This window comes from Phocoena sinus, chromosome 20 (assembly GCF_008692025.1).
Source record: "Phocoena sinus isolate mPhoSin1 chromosome 20, mPhoSin1.pri, whole genome shotgun sequence".
NCBI classification, from domain to species: Eukaryota; Metazoa; Chordata; class Mammalia; order Artiodactyla; family Phocoenidae; genus Phocoena; species Phocoena sinus.
The window spans coordinates 5,366,429-5,381,199 of NC_045782.1; the positions used below are offsets into that span (position 1 = coordinate 5,366,429).

Sequence of the window (14,771 nt, forward strand, 5' to 3'; positions counted from 1 at the left end):
ATATGGGTAGGCACCTCCTGTCCATCACATCAACCAGGATAGCACTAATTTTGTCTACTTTATTTATTGGGGTCTACATACAATTCTATTAACAGAGAGAATCCACTAGGAGCAACAGCAAAAGAAACACACGCAGACTAGGAGTTCCAATCCCCACTACGCCAGGGACTAGGGGGCAGCCCTGCCACATGCTTGGGATCTGTCTACTCCTGGAAGGGCACCACTTACACTTTTCATTGCAATGCCACAACATTCAAGCAACATAAAATAATATGGGGCAATCAACTGTGGATTTCTTAATAAGCCATGAGGATCCAGCCAATCGAATGAGAGCCTAAGACACTGGACTCCAGTCTCAATTCAAAACAAGATAGTCATGGCTTCTGCATCCCACAAGTGACCTGGATAATCAAATGCTAGCGCTGTGGACCTTTGAAACTCAACAAAACTGCCTAACAAAGTTGTCTAGAGCATCAGAAAGAAGCTCTTCTAACTAAGGCCACGCCTGTCAAGTGTCATTCTACTGCCTTCAGAACACTGCGCAAGACCAATGCTTGGGACTAAAACGACCCTCCTCCGACAGTGCTCACGGGCCCCATGCAAACTATGCAGCACTGAACTTCTGACAGCAATGGCGAGGTCCCCACTGCCCAGCTGCCTCCCGACACTCGCAGCTCTGCCTGCACAGGAGGCCCACCCAGCGAGCAGGGGAAAGCCCCACGGTGCTCTGCTCAGGGAGGGCTGGGCTGTGGGTGCTGACACTCTCGGGCGGAGGGCTCTGGTCCTTCCCACCAGGCATCGGGGTAACCTGGGTCTCAGCTCAAGCACACTGACGTCGATACCCAAATACCAAGGAGAGGCAAGAACGCAGGAATCGAGATCGGGCTAGCAGCCCAGGATCAGGAAAAGTTAAACGAGCACAGCAGGAGAGTTGGAAGAGTAGAGGAAGGACACTGAGGGTGGAAGGAGTAACACATGTCAGGCAGATGGCCAAGAAAGGGAAACACCCGAAACCCTTAAATATGAGGTCACAAACTGCGAAGAGCCGACTGCTTTTCTGATTAACTCAGGGAACTTCTCAATTAGAAGACTCAAAGCTCATCATAGTGACCAGCAGTGATAACCTTCACACCTTCCTACCCCATCCAGAGGCCCAGTCTCTCCAGTGGGACGAGACGTTTACTCCCGCGTTCACCCTCCAAATAACAGTTCCACTACCTTCTGTCTTTAGCGACAGCAATTTCATTCCTTTCTATTCCCTCCCACTTTCATTCTTTCCTACTCTCCCCTGTTTTTTCTTCACAGCCTACAAACAAGAACAGGGTACGATCCTTCAAGAAGTCAATCCGGACCTAATTAACAACAGGGGGGCGGCAGTCCAGGCCTGCAGGAGGTCACTCCTCCCTCTGGCAGCAATCTGCCTTTGCTGTCCCACTCAATTCCAGCCGTGGGCCTGAACCGTGGCACTGCAGCTACTCTTCCTAACTCTTTATTCCTGTGTCCCTGGATTGTTTTGAGTAGATTCTGATCATCTGTGGACTAACTCTGCTGGGGGTTCCTCCCAGATTTGAATTTCTCTAACCCTAGCTTGAAAACCTAATCCTGATTGCTTCTTCAAACACTTGGCCTGAATTCTGGGGTCTTCCCAGAATTGGCTGTAATAACCAGCCCTGCCAGACAGCTAAGCAGAGCTTAGCGAGGCACTACTTCACCTTAGGGGATGGTGACTGTGCGTGTCTAATCTTTTCATTCAGTGGGTATTCCACCATCGTGCAAAACGGGGCGTGAAATAAATGTTATTTGCAGAGGATGCTGATCCAAGCCTGAAGTACCAGCCAGCGTCAAAGGACGTCCCACCTGAGCTTTAAAAGACCCCGCGGCAACCATGGCTTTGCCCTCAGCAGTCCTGTGACTCAGTCGCTCAGGCAGAGTTAGACGAAATAGTACAAGACAAACTACTCACAGAAGAGTAAAACCAGCTTACCCAAGCGTGTGCAAATAAAAATGAAGGATTCAAATTTCCCACATCCTAGGTCTAACACAGAACCTCCCTGGCAGCTTAGGGAACTGTGCTCAGGCCAAAGGTCAAGAAAGTATCGTAAGTATAACTCTTACATATACTGTGTGTTATCTTGCTGAATCTGATTTATGATATCATAACTGATTTTTAGATTAATTATCTCTTGGAGATAATTATTTCCTGTAACTAAGAACTCATTTTTTTAAACATTTCTTGTATGTGGCAAAATAAATTTGGGGAAGGGCTCCCTCAAAACTGAAAATGAGGAATAAACAATATTTTTAAATATCAGGTTAACACCACAGTTCACTTTGGTGCAGATACTGCAAGCAAATCTTAGGATAATTTCCAGGATAAGCTTAATGTCTGATAAAGAAATCCTTCTACGGAACAGGATAGAAAGCCCGGAGATAAACCCACACACATGTGGTCACCTTATCTAGAAGAGGCAAGAATATACAATGGAGAAAAGACAGCCTCTTCAATAAGTGGTGCTGGAAAAACTGGACAGCTACATGTAAAAGAATGAAATTAGAACACTCCCTAACACCACATACAGAAATAAACTCAAAATGGATTAAAGACCTAAGTGTAAAGCCAGACACTATAAAACCCTTTGAGGAAAACATAGGAAGAACGCTCTATGACATAAATCACAGCAAGATCCTTTTTGACCCACCTCCTAGAGAAATGGAAATAAAAATAAAAAATAAACAAATGGGACCTAAATGAAACGTAAAAGCTTTTGCACAGCAAAGCAAACCATAAACAAGACGAAAAGACAACCCTCAGAATGGAAGAAAATATTTGCAGACGAAGCAACTGACAAAGGATTAATCGCCAAAATATACAAGCAGCTCATGCTCAATATCAAAAAAACAAACAACCCAATCCAAAAATGGGTGGAAGATCTAAACAGACATTTCTCCAAAGAAGATATACAGATGGCCAACAAACACATGAAAGGATGCCTAACATCACTAATCATTAGAGAAATGCAAATCAAAACCACAATGAGGTATCACCTCACACCGGTCAGAATGGCCATCATCAAAAAATCTACAAACAAGGGACTTCCCTGGTGGCACAGTGGTTAAGAATCCGCCTGCCAATGCAGGACACACGAGTTCGAACCCCGGTCCAGGAAGGTCCCACATGCCGCGGAGCAACTGAGCCCATGCGCCACATCTACTGAGCCTGCGCTCTAGAGCCCGCAAGCCACAACTACTGAGCCTGTGTGCCACAACTACTGAAGCCCACATGCCTAGAGCCCATGCTCTGCAACAAGAGAAGCCACTGCAGTGAGAGGCCCGTGCACCGCAATGGAGAGTAGATGCAACTAGAGAGAGCCCGCGTGCAGCAACGAAGACTCAACACAACCAAAAATAAATATAAAATAATAAATTTATTTTTTTAAATCTACAAACAATAAATGCTGGACAGGGTGTGGAGAAAAGGGAACCCTCTTGCACTGTTGGTGAGAATGTAAATTGATACAGCTACTATGGAGAACAGTATGCAGGTTCCTTAAAAAACTAAAAATAGAACTACCATATGACCCAGCAGTCCCACTACTGGGCATATACCCTGAGAAAACCATAATTCCAAAAGAGTCATGTACCACAGTGTTCACTGCAGCACTATTTACAATAGCCAGGACATGGAAGCAACCTAAGTGTCCATCGACAGATGAATGGGTAAAGAAGATGTGGCACATATATACAATGGAATATTACTCAGCCATAAAAAGAAACGAAATTGAGTTATTTGTAGTGAGGTGGATGGAGCCAGAGTCTGTCATACAGAGTGAAGTCAGTCAGAAAGAGAAAAACAAATACTGTATGCTAACACATATATATGGAATCTAAAAAAAAAAAATTAGTCCTGAAGAACCTAGGGGCAGGACAGGAATAAAGACACAGACGTAGAGAATGGATTTGAGGACATGGGGCAGGGGAAGGGGAAGGTGGGATGAAGTGAGAGAGTGGCATGGACATATATACACTACCAGATGGAAAACAGATAGCTAGTGGGAAGCAGCCACATAGCACAGGGAGATCAGCTCGGTGCTGTGTGACCACCTAGAGGGGTGGGATAGGGAGGGTTGGAGGGAGATGCAAGAGGGAGGGGATATGGGGATATATGTACACATATAGCTGATTCACTTTGTTATAAAGCAGAAAGTAACACAACATTGTAAAGCAATTATACTCCAATAAAGATGTTAAAAAGAAAAAAGAAATCCTTCTATATTAAGTGCATAATAAGACACTTAGTATACAGCTACTTCTAGTGGGTTTCTCATTTCACCAACACCAAGGAAAACTTACAGGAGCGTGAACCGCTGTCTCACAGCTCCTTTAAATCTCCCCAGTCCTCATCTCAGAGATAAAACCAGTGCGTGCTCAGGAATAGAGCCATCTACGTGTAAAATGTCAGATCTAACTCCTCAATCGTACGATGCCTCTGTGTATCTTCACTCGACAGTCTGGTCTGTGTGCCTAAGTGAAGAGTGAATAAACTCTTGGTATGATGAAGGGCTAAGTTTTTTCAAAGAGACCAACAATAATACGTTTTAAATTTGTAGTAGATGGCATATACTAGTCATCAAATTGGTATCCAATTTTAATATATATTAATGCACAAACACTCTTCCAGTATTATACGAACTCATGAAATCCAATCCTTACACCCCATCAATATGTTGACTGGAATGTCAGATTACCAAGTTCAGTGTGAGTGTGGCCATATCTCATTTTTTCCTTTTTCATTTTAAATTGCCCTCCCACCACTCCCATGCTAAACTATCATGCTTGCTCAAGAATTCAAGGTGACAAAGATAGACAGCATCACCTGGTGAGTACAGACGTGATAGATATCAGTCTGTGGGTCCCATCACCACCTGAGGAGTACTTCTTAAGAACTGGGGTTTTTAATAGCATTTCCACCAGGGGATCTCAAAATAAGATCAGATTACAAATGGCAGACAACAATTTCCTGTTTTCACTCTTAAATTCTTTTGAAATTTGACTAAGCATTATACAGTTGAAATGTTAGCAAATGAAGAAAAACTTTAACATCCAAATGAAGGAACTTCTTTATTTACCTTTAAAACCTATTAACCATGATTAAAGTCTATCCAGATTACCAAGACAGTTTATGATGCTGATCAACATAGTAAAGCACACACAGCACAGACTGAAAACAGCAGGACATAATTATTTTAAAAGGACCTTCCCTGGTATCTGGGAGAAAAGTTTAGGACTTTAGTTGTATAGGATAGCTTTCCCTTAAGCCCCAGCCAAGTAAAAGTGAGCGTCATGCACAGACAGTACATAAGGGCAATGCAACACTCATGCAGAAAAGTCTAAATAAAATGACTTTCTTTCCACTCACACTACAGCTCACAACATAAAAAGAGAGAAATTATTTTACATTCCAAGAAAAACAACATTTTATTTCAACAGGTAATCCAAAGTAGAGGTCTTAGCCTCGGCATCTTTAGAGGTCTGTGGCTATATGCAAAATTTTGTATATGTATCCATCTTCCCAAGAAAAGAGTCTACAGTTGCCACCACATTGTAGAAGAAATATGACCAAAAACAGCTTAGGAACCCATAGAGAGAATCCTAAGGTTTCTCCCCACCATTAATTTTTCATTAGTTTTATATAACCCAGCAAAGAGAAATGCTCAGCAGTGAAGGAGGCTAAAACAGAGTAACATTTTGCTCACAATAAACTTCAACACAGGCAGCATTTTATATTAATGTGACACAAATCCACTCCCAAAAGCCAAGTAGGAAACAGGTCACTCCTCTCATCAAGTCATTTTGATAAACTCTCAAAATAGGGAGGGGACTAACAGGAAGATGATTAGCTTAGACTGTCGGCAAACCCATTCTCAGTTCTTGCAAAATGGGAAAGTATCTGTTCCCACAAAAATTTTAAATTCGATGAGAGTGTGGCCATATCTCCATTTTTTCCTTTTAAACTGCCCCCCTCCCTCCATCGCTGACTTTCTTGAAATATCTTACACAGAGCAAATATTCGTTAAACATCTGAACAAACACATGAACAAGTTACAACGATGTGGGCCCCCTGGGAGTCAGACGGAAACCACGTTTTCCCCACAGGTACCAACATAAGCCTGCCAGGTACAGTCTAGCGGCCAATCTCCACTTCTGGCCATTCTTGATGTTTTTGTTTGAAATGAACATATTAAGTGGCATGACACTCACAGTAATGACAGACTGGGACAGCAGCATCACAAAGTATGCGTTTCAGTACAACCTTGGAGCCGGGGCACAGGGAGGTACTGAGTGGAGGTGAAAAAAACAGAGAGAAGCCGAGCCGGTCAGGACCGAGTAAGGTTGAGGTTAGTGGCAACAGCATGTGCGTGGTTTCCGGGAAACCGTCAGCGAGCCTGCTGTTAGCCCTAGCCCCGCACCCTGCCCAACCCAGTGCGCCGCGTCTCTGTGCAGCTCTGGCGCGGCGCGGCACTGCCCGGCCCCCAGGGTGCGGCCGCCCCACCGGAACTCACCTTGGCAGCCAGCGGGAGGGCCTGAGGTTTAAAACACGTTAAAGAATCATGCCGAAAGTGCAGGGAACATGCACACCTCACGACTCATGTCTCCCGAGAGGCAGGAAACATGCCACCGGTAAGACAACCTCTATATAATATAAAACACCCTCAAAAGGATTCGGAGAAACCATTTCAGGAACACCCATATTTACCACACCAGTGAGAACAGAGCAGTAGTGGTGTTACTGCACCAAGAAATTGCACCGAGTGGACTAAAGTACCAAAAGTAATCATGGGCATCACCTACTTTAACCGCCATTATTTGCCCACTTGGTTTGTGGACCATTTTGTTGACAGAACCATAAGCTCCTCGTCCAATTTCTCCAAGGTCTTTCAAGTCCTCTGCAGTGAAATCCCAGTGCTGCTCAGGAGAGATCTTCAGTTTTCCTGACGATTCAATGCTGTGTGTTCTCAGTCTCTCTCTGTTAAAATATTGGGAAGCAATTTTTCCACATTTTAAATAGGTTTTGACTTTTTTCTTTTAGCTAGCACTGATTAATGCGTGGGAAAATTTGTTTTCTCATCAGTTACTACAACAGTCTGCGCTCCGGGTTTCTGGGGATTTTTTTTTTGTTCGTTTGTGTCATCTTGGTTTTTTACACACTGAGTTAATTAAGAAAGGCCTAAATTCAGGGAGTCAATGAACTTAGCTTTTATGGGATTCATAAAACCAAATTTCCATTTACTGAAGCAACTAATACTGCAGACCAGTTTCATTTCCAAATACGAGATCTTTTCCAAACTTTGCAAAACTGCATTATCAAATGCAGAATCGCAGGTGCTACAAACCTCATTTCCAAAAAGTTCTTATCCTACCTTACCCAACATTAATTACTCCAGGTCCTCGATCCTTAATACAGCTAGCTGTTCACAAACTTTGCTGCTCATCAGAATCACCAGGGGAGATTTATTAAATCCCAATGCCCAGGTATCATCATATAGCTATTATATCAGAATATGTGGGGATAGGGTCAAAAAACAGTATATTTAAAGATACCGCGATGATTCTAGCCAAGTTTGGGGACGAGCACCTTAGGATACTGCCCTATTCATGCTAAAGCCATGCTGAAGTGGGAGAACAGTTAAACGACTAGCCAGCTGGCTCTACGAGGAAAACTACCATGTGCTATTCAAAATTGAGCCTCTCAGCCCTTGATCAACAGATAGAGCAATGGGGTGAAAAAAGAATGATTTAAGGACAGAAGCGTTCACTTGTTACAGATTTTCATTATATAAAAAAATCACCTCCAAAATGCCAGCACGGAGATCAAAGTACTAACTTCTAACCATACTTTGTAAAAAAGCAAATCCAATGAAAAATGTAGAATCAATCTCGTTTGTGTCTGCCTCTGTCTCACACACATACCACTGTGTAGGGATGAACTGTATCAAACCAGAGTGCAACAGACATAAAGAAAAAGATTCCATTGAATATCATCTACATTTCTTCAATTTCATATTAAACGATCAGAATCTCTTTTAAAATCTGATCTAATGATACAAGCAAGAACATGATTGGTTATCTATTTCTTCTTCCAAAATTAAGGAAATGTTTTCTCAGATTAGTAGAACTGTTTTTTGTAGTTACTTTTAAGGTTCTCATATATTTAGAATTTTAAAATGACTCCCCCAGAATAATCATTTATGCTAGTACTGATATTAATAATAACCAAGAGTCAAGGTTAGAGTTAAAAAGTTACTATGCTTTGTCTAAATAACAGCTTAGTGAACCAGCATTCCAAATGCCAGATTCTCAAATCATAACTTTAATAAGTCATAATACCAGCTTTCATTCGTCACAAGTTCTTTTCAGTTTACAAAATACTTTCACCAATATTATATATACCCTAGCATCTAGAGTCAAAGGAAGCCCAGAAAGCAGTGGCATAAGTGACCATTCAGGTACGGAGGTGAAGCTTGAACTGGCTAAGATGGAAATCGGATCTAGGCAAGCAGATGAAGCCCAGTGACTAATTTTCTCAGTAATCTTTTTCATGAAGTAGACAGATTAAGCCAGGAAGTATTCTAACATAAAGAAGTTCCATGAATAATGACTATTGTTCTATGATCATTGGCAAGAAAACACCATCTTTATGGCTCAATTTAATCACTGGTGAAATATACAGCACTAGCCTACTGCTGAGGGTAGTGGCAGACAGGCTCTAAGGTGCTGCCCATGACCTCCACTTTCCTGGCACCCACATCTTTACATAAGCTCCTCTGTTTGAATATGGATGGGACCTGCGACTTGCTTCTAGCCAAGAGAATATGGCAAAGGCTATCACTCATCATTACATTGTGTCATATAACGTTTGTTGCTAGCATTCCTGAGAAATGAAATGAATGATATGAAAAACAAGTTATAATATTGTCTATCACACTGAAGGTCAAATTTTAGAATTATGAAATATCTCTGCTAATAGTTTAGCTTACTGTAGGCCTGCTGTATGATTTCTGGATAAGATTCTTTTTTCTTTTTGAAAGTGAACAGATTGACAGATAAGGAATGTGAGTTATCTTCTTAGGCTAACAAAAATGTTCAAAAATTGAGTAAGGTGACAGATGTACAACTCTGAATATACTAAAAGCAGTAGGGTTATACAGTTTAAATGAGTGAGCTGTATGGTGTATGAATGATATCTCAATACAGCTGCAAAGGAAAAAGATGAACAGGAGAATGTGATTACTACCCAGAGTTCCATTTTCTCACTTAGACAGGAAAAGAGTTGTGAAAACCACAGAAAAACATGTTACGGTTATGCCATCACCAAGGCATGTTCATAGAGTCTTCATTCATACTGGACTGGCGATCTTTCCAATGAAACTGCTTCACAGCTACTGTTATAAGAGTTAGTTCAACCATGATTGCTTCCAAAGAAGAACTGTACGTAGATAAAGCACTGTAGTAACCAGATCTGGAAGCCTGACCTGAACCTTTACCATGAAACTCTAGCAGTCAATCACTGAGGCAACTGTACCAAGCGGCCAAAACCCTACTTACAGTTCTTTAACTTTAAGCAAATCTATCAAGCAAGATTTAAGTGTTACTTCTATTAGACAGTATCAGAAATTCCCAGTCATTTCATTATTAATTTCTTACCTGGAAATTAGTTTGACTCAACTCAACAAACCTGTAAGTCATCCTCAATGCCTCTGCCTATCAGTGCCTTATATTCCTTCTAAAATAGGTTAAGTGCTCTACATGGACAATACTTAACCAGGACACCCCTCCAATGTTTTTGTTGAGTCCACTCAAGAAACAAGCAAAGGACTGAGGTTCCATATCTCAAATTAACCCAAGTCTCAGAAAGGAATACAATCCCAGCCCCCTATCTAGCCCTCTACATAGGAAAGTCCAGTAGAAAAAAGTCCATAGAAAAATCAGTAATCTTCTCCTCTGGATTTAGAGGTCTTTAATATGACAACAAGTTTTAGTAGTCTTTGTTATATTAGGACTTGTAATTAGATTATCAAATGATACACATTCCAGGTAAAAAATCAGCTACACACTTACATTTTTTAAATGCCTTACAGATCACAAATCTGAATTAAATGCGTAATGTATCTCTTGAATACGGTATTTCAAACAGTATGTTTTTGGATAGATATTAACAGCACCAGGGAAGCTGCTTAGATATAGACTGATGTTACCATTAATATACTTTCTCCTATATAAAGGTTAGTAGAATTTTAGTGGTAATAATAGACTCTGGTGAAATCTACAGACACCAACACAAAGGATTAAAACGTAAAAAAAAAAAAAAAATCAATCAACCTTATTAATTTGAATCAAATTTGGAAAATCAATTCATGGACATACCATATCTTACCAACAGATATTCAACAGCTAATATAAACAGATTGGGTATATATGTCCCATGTGGTCAGTATCTTCATGTTCCTTTTCAAACGACAATATTCCCTGGCTTTATAAAAAGATGCCATATGAATGACTGGAAAATATCAAAGCTTTTAGGGCTTACCTCTCCCCAATTGTTTAAGGGAACACTTATTCCTCCCATGCCTCACTGTTCCATGCAGAGGGATCTGGTCTCTCACCTGAGGCCTTACTGACTGATCAGTGAATATAGAGAAGAAACTAAACACACTCCGTTCAATTCCTCTCTTTCAGAGCTAACCCTACAGGGAGGGTACACATGCTCTGGCAATGTCTCTCTCATGCCTTATACCAGGCTGCCACTCACAGGGTGGGTAAGTCTACATATTCAAGGGCAGGGGGAGTTAGCACCATAAGTTTGTTTTCTATGTCTGTGAGTCTATTTCCATTTTGTATATAGATTCATTTGTATTATTTTTTATATTCCACATATATGATATATAGTATTTGTCTTTCTTTGACTTACTTCACTAGGTATAATATTCTCTAGATCCATCCATGTTGCTGCAAATAGCAATAGTTCATTCTCTGTCATGGCTGAGTAATATTCCGTATATATATATATATCATCTTCTTAAACCAGCTGTCTGTTGATGGGCACTTGGGTTGGTTCCATGTCTTGGCTATTGTAAATAGTGCTGCTATGAACCTTGGGGTGCATGTATCTTTTCAAATTAGAGGGGTTTTTTTCCAGATATATACCCAGGAGTGGGACTGCTAGATCATATGGTAGCTTTATTTTTAGTTTTTTAAGGACCCTTCATACTGTTCTCCACAGCGGCTGTACCAATTTACATTCCCACCAATAGTCCTATAGGAAGTTTCCTTTTTCTCCACACCCTCTCCAGCATTTATTATTTGTAGACTTTTTGATGATGGCCATTCTGACAGCTGCGAGGTGATACCTCATTGTGGTTTTGATTTGCATTTCTCTAGTAATTAGTGATATTGAGAATCTTTTCAAGTGTCTGTTGGCCATCTGCATGTCTCAGTACTTTCTCTGATAACTGATCTTCTGGATAGAAATAAGCAACTTGTCTGTTTACTATTTAATACTGAATCATCACTACTGTATTTTAATTACCATCCCTTCATTGGCCCAGACTAATCTATGAATTTCTGAAATCCTACCGATTCCAAAACAACTAAAGAACTGTGACATAATGTTCCAGAACGTAATCAGACTGGGCCCTGAGAAAAGCTTTATTTCTACCTCATGTGTCTGATAAAGCTGCCTGGGGCTTTGTATGTAGGTGGGTGGGCTTGTTTTTTAAAGAAACAGAACGGCACGGCCAAGGTTACCAGGGAGAGCTCTAGCCCCAGCCCCGCCATCTACTAAACACAGGGTTCTGCTGTGCAAATTCAGCAGCAGGACAAGTTCCTGAACCTCTTTTTCCAAGTAGACTACCCAATCCTAAATCCCTCTCACAGCTACACAGGTAGAAGAGAAATTTAAAAAGAAAAATCAATCATAATCTAGAGAAAAGCACTATTAACATTTCAGTATAGATCCTTTGCATTTTTCTGTACTATGTGGATAGGTCACTGAATGACCTGTTGCACCTACTGCTTTGCAGACCTCACTGAGTGCATCGTCGACGTGTCGGCCGTCACAGGGTCCACATGGCTGCATAGCGCTGCCTGGAGAGCCTGCGCCCGGCCCATAGCACCCTTTCCCTCAGGCCAGCGGAAAGGTGACTGGGGTTAGATCACTCACTCTTAAGTGGCATTTTGATGTATTACTCTTGGAGTTGGATGTTCTGAGCTATTTGGTAAACAGCGTTTCTTTGGTTAACCGCCTGAGATAACACCCCCTTAGCCAGAGCCCTCCTAGACTGGTGTTTGTTTTGCTGTCGCTGCTTCTGCTAAAAAGTTCTTTTTCTATTAACATACCTATCAACTCTTCGTCCTGTATTGCAAATATTTCTCCAGGGTGTTGTTTACCTTCCGATTGTATTTATGCATTTATATATGTAAAAAATGTGGTACTTTGTATGTTTTCAAATCAATTATTCCCACCACATTCTTTTCTTTTGCTGCCACGCAGTACCATTTAAGTTCCACATGCAATATGGATTTCATTCCACCACTGCATTTACAGTTTCCTAGCAATGTCTTTTTTTCTCATCTATCACCCTTTTCAGTAATTCTGTTGCCTATTTATCCAAATTTGTTCTCTCCTATTTTTCAATCCTTTTTTATGAATGCCATGATTTCTTCTACTTTATTACAAATGCTAATCATTCTTGTAAAAAAAGATTTTGAATGCTACAAAATATCATATTCAGAGATGCTCTTTCTCAAAGCGTTGAAGATATTATTCCCTAATTCCATAATTCTCCTCCTATGTCACGATGAGTGTCTGTGGCACTTGTGCTTGGGCTATTATGGAGCATCGGGAGACAGACATACTCACACCTGAAACAACTGAAAAAAAAAAGACAATACACGGGGAAGGTCTTGAAGACCCTGGACAGCGGACAACAAAAGACAGCGAGGGAGTGCTGAGAGGCAGGAAATACACAAGGCGAGCCGGCAGCCACCCCAGCGTGCATACTGCCTAGGGAGACTTCACAGACCACAACACAGGGGGGCAGATCCAGCAGATCCTCACGAGGAGGCGACGGACCTGGGAGTCTGGGGAGACCGAGCTCTCAAGGTAGAGCACTAGATAAGAGAGAGCCGCACAGAAGGAGGACCCCACAGACGTGCAGGGCCCCCCCCGGCCCCGTTGATCAGCACAAGCTTATGAGGAACCTACACAAGGCTGAGGAAAGAACCACCCAAAAGCATTAGAGGGAATGATACCCAGGCTCATACAACAACTCCACAAGAGTGGAAAACTCCACAACTCATGGGGAATTCAGGAAAGCACGCAGAAGGATCCGGTCTCACCTACCGAAGCTGAAAAAAGAGACCCGAAAAGTATCAAACTATTTCCAAGGAACTTAACCAAAGGACAGAGCTCAAAAATATTTATAAGATACAAAAGCAGCCAGCACCCAATGCCTGGCATGCAATCTAAAATCCCCAAGTATGCAAAGAAGCAAGATACTATGAGCCATCGTAAGGAGAAAAAGCAACCAATTCAAAGTGATCCAGAAATGATAGAGATGCTAGAATAAGTAGACAAGAACAATGAAACAGTGTTTATTACTGTATTCCATATGTTCAAGAAATTAAAGAATGGAGAGAAGAACCAAATCAAACGTCTGGATATAAAAACTACAAGGGGGCAGGAGGAAACTCTGGGCGATGATGAATATGTTCATTATGTTGCCTGTGGTGATGGTTTCACAGGTGCATACATACCTCAAAACTCAGCAAATGTACACCTTAAATAGGTGCGGGTTATTACATGTCAATTATACCTCAAAACTGTCAAGAGAGAGAGACTGAGTTTCCTTGGGCCCCACTCTGTGTGAAAGGGATCTGCCTGTCCCACGTCTACAGCTGAAAGCACGTGTACAGTTTGAGGCATCCAGGGCTCAGTGCATTCAATCAAAGCACTCACTGCTCCAAAGGCAAATGCTCCTCCCCGCAATCTCCTTGTTCTCTAATGCTGTGCTCTCAGCTGACAGCAGCAAATATAAAAATACAACTCTCAGTCTACTTTGCTGCTACAGCCCTTCTCTGCGTCCACCTACAACACTTCTCAGAATGACCACACTACCCAGTGGAATGTGTCTGCATCCACTTTCCTCCTCCTCCCATCGCTCTCCAGGTATTTTCTGTAGTTACCAGTGAGGGGGGAGGGCGGGAAAGAGAATGAAGATGCTCGGTCTTTGAGACTAGAGGCTCAGAAGGGGCCCCCTTACCTCAATCAACCTCTGCAGGAATGTTGCAAGAGAAACTCTGGGTACATTTTTTCTTTACCCTGGCTGTTATTGTTATTAGCAATCAGATATAGCATTTAGCATTAAGTTGTCTTAATTTTCTATGTTTCATATTCTCACCTTTGTTTCTTAAATATTTTAGCAGGCAGCTGCTACTCATATATCATTTTGTACTACAAATATGAAATTGCTTTTATAAAGTCATAACTTTAGTTCCTCAAGCAAACAAGAACCAAGGGTCTGAACCACTATTTTTATCCTAACCTGTAGCTAATTTTTAATACTATTACTATGTGAATTATCTTTTAAACACATAACTATGAAACAACTACATTCTCAAGCTTATTTTTATTATTTTGGGGGGACATTTATCTAAATAGGTCAATGAGAAAAAAAGATTTTATAGAAATAAATTTTATTAACAGACACGTTTTG

General features: G+C 41.3%; 1 protein-coding gene across 2 annotated transcripts in view; it reads right to left on the reverse strand.

The window, feature by feature from the left end:
• MAP2K4 (mitogen-activated protein kinase kinase 4) overlaps positions 1-14,771 on the reverse strand; it is a 105,390-nt gene that overhangs the window by 39,932 nt on the left and 50,687 nt on the right. For both annotated transcript variants that reach the window (XM_032616742.1, XM_032616741.1), the window contains one exon: positions 6,850-7,024. In XM_032616742.1, the coding sequence (XP_032472633.1) occupies positions 6,850-7,024 (175 nt within the window). The remainder of the gene's footprint in view (positions 1-6,849; positions 7,025-14,771) is intronic.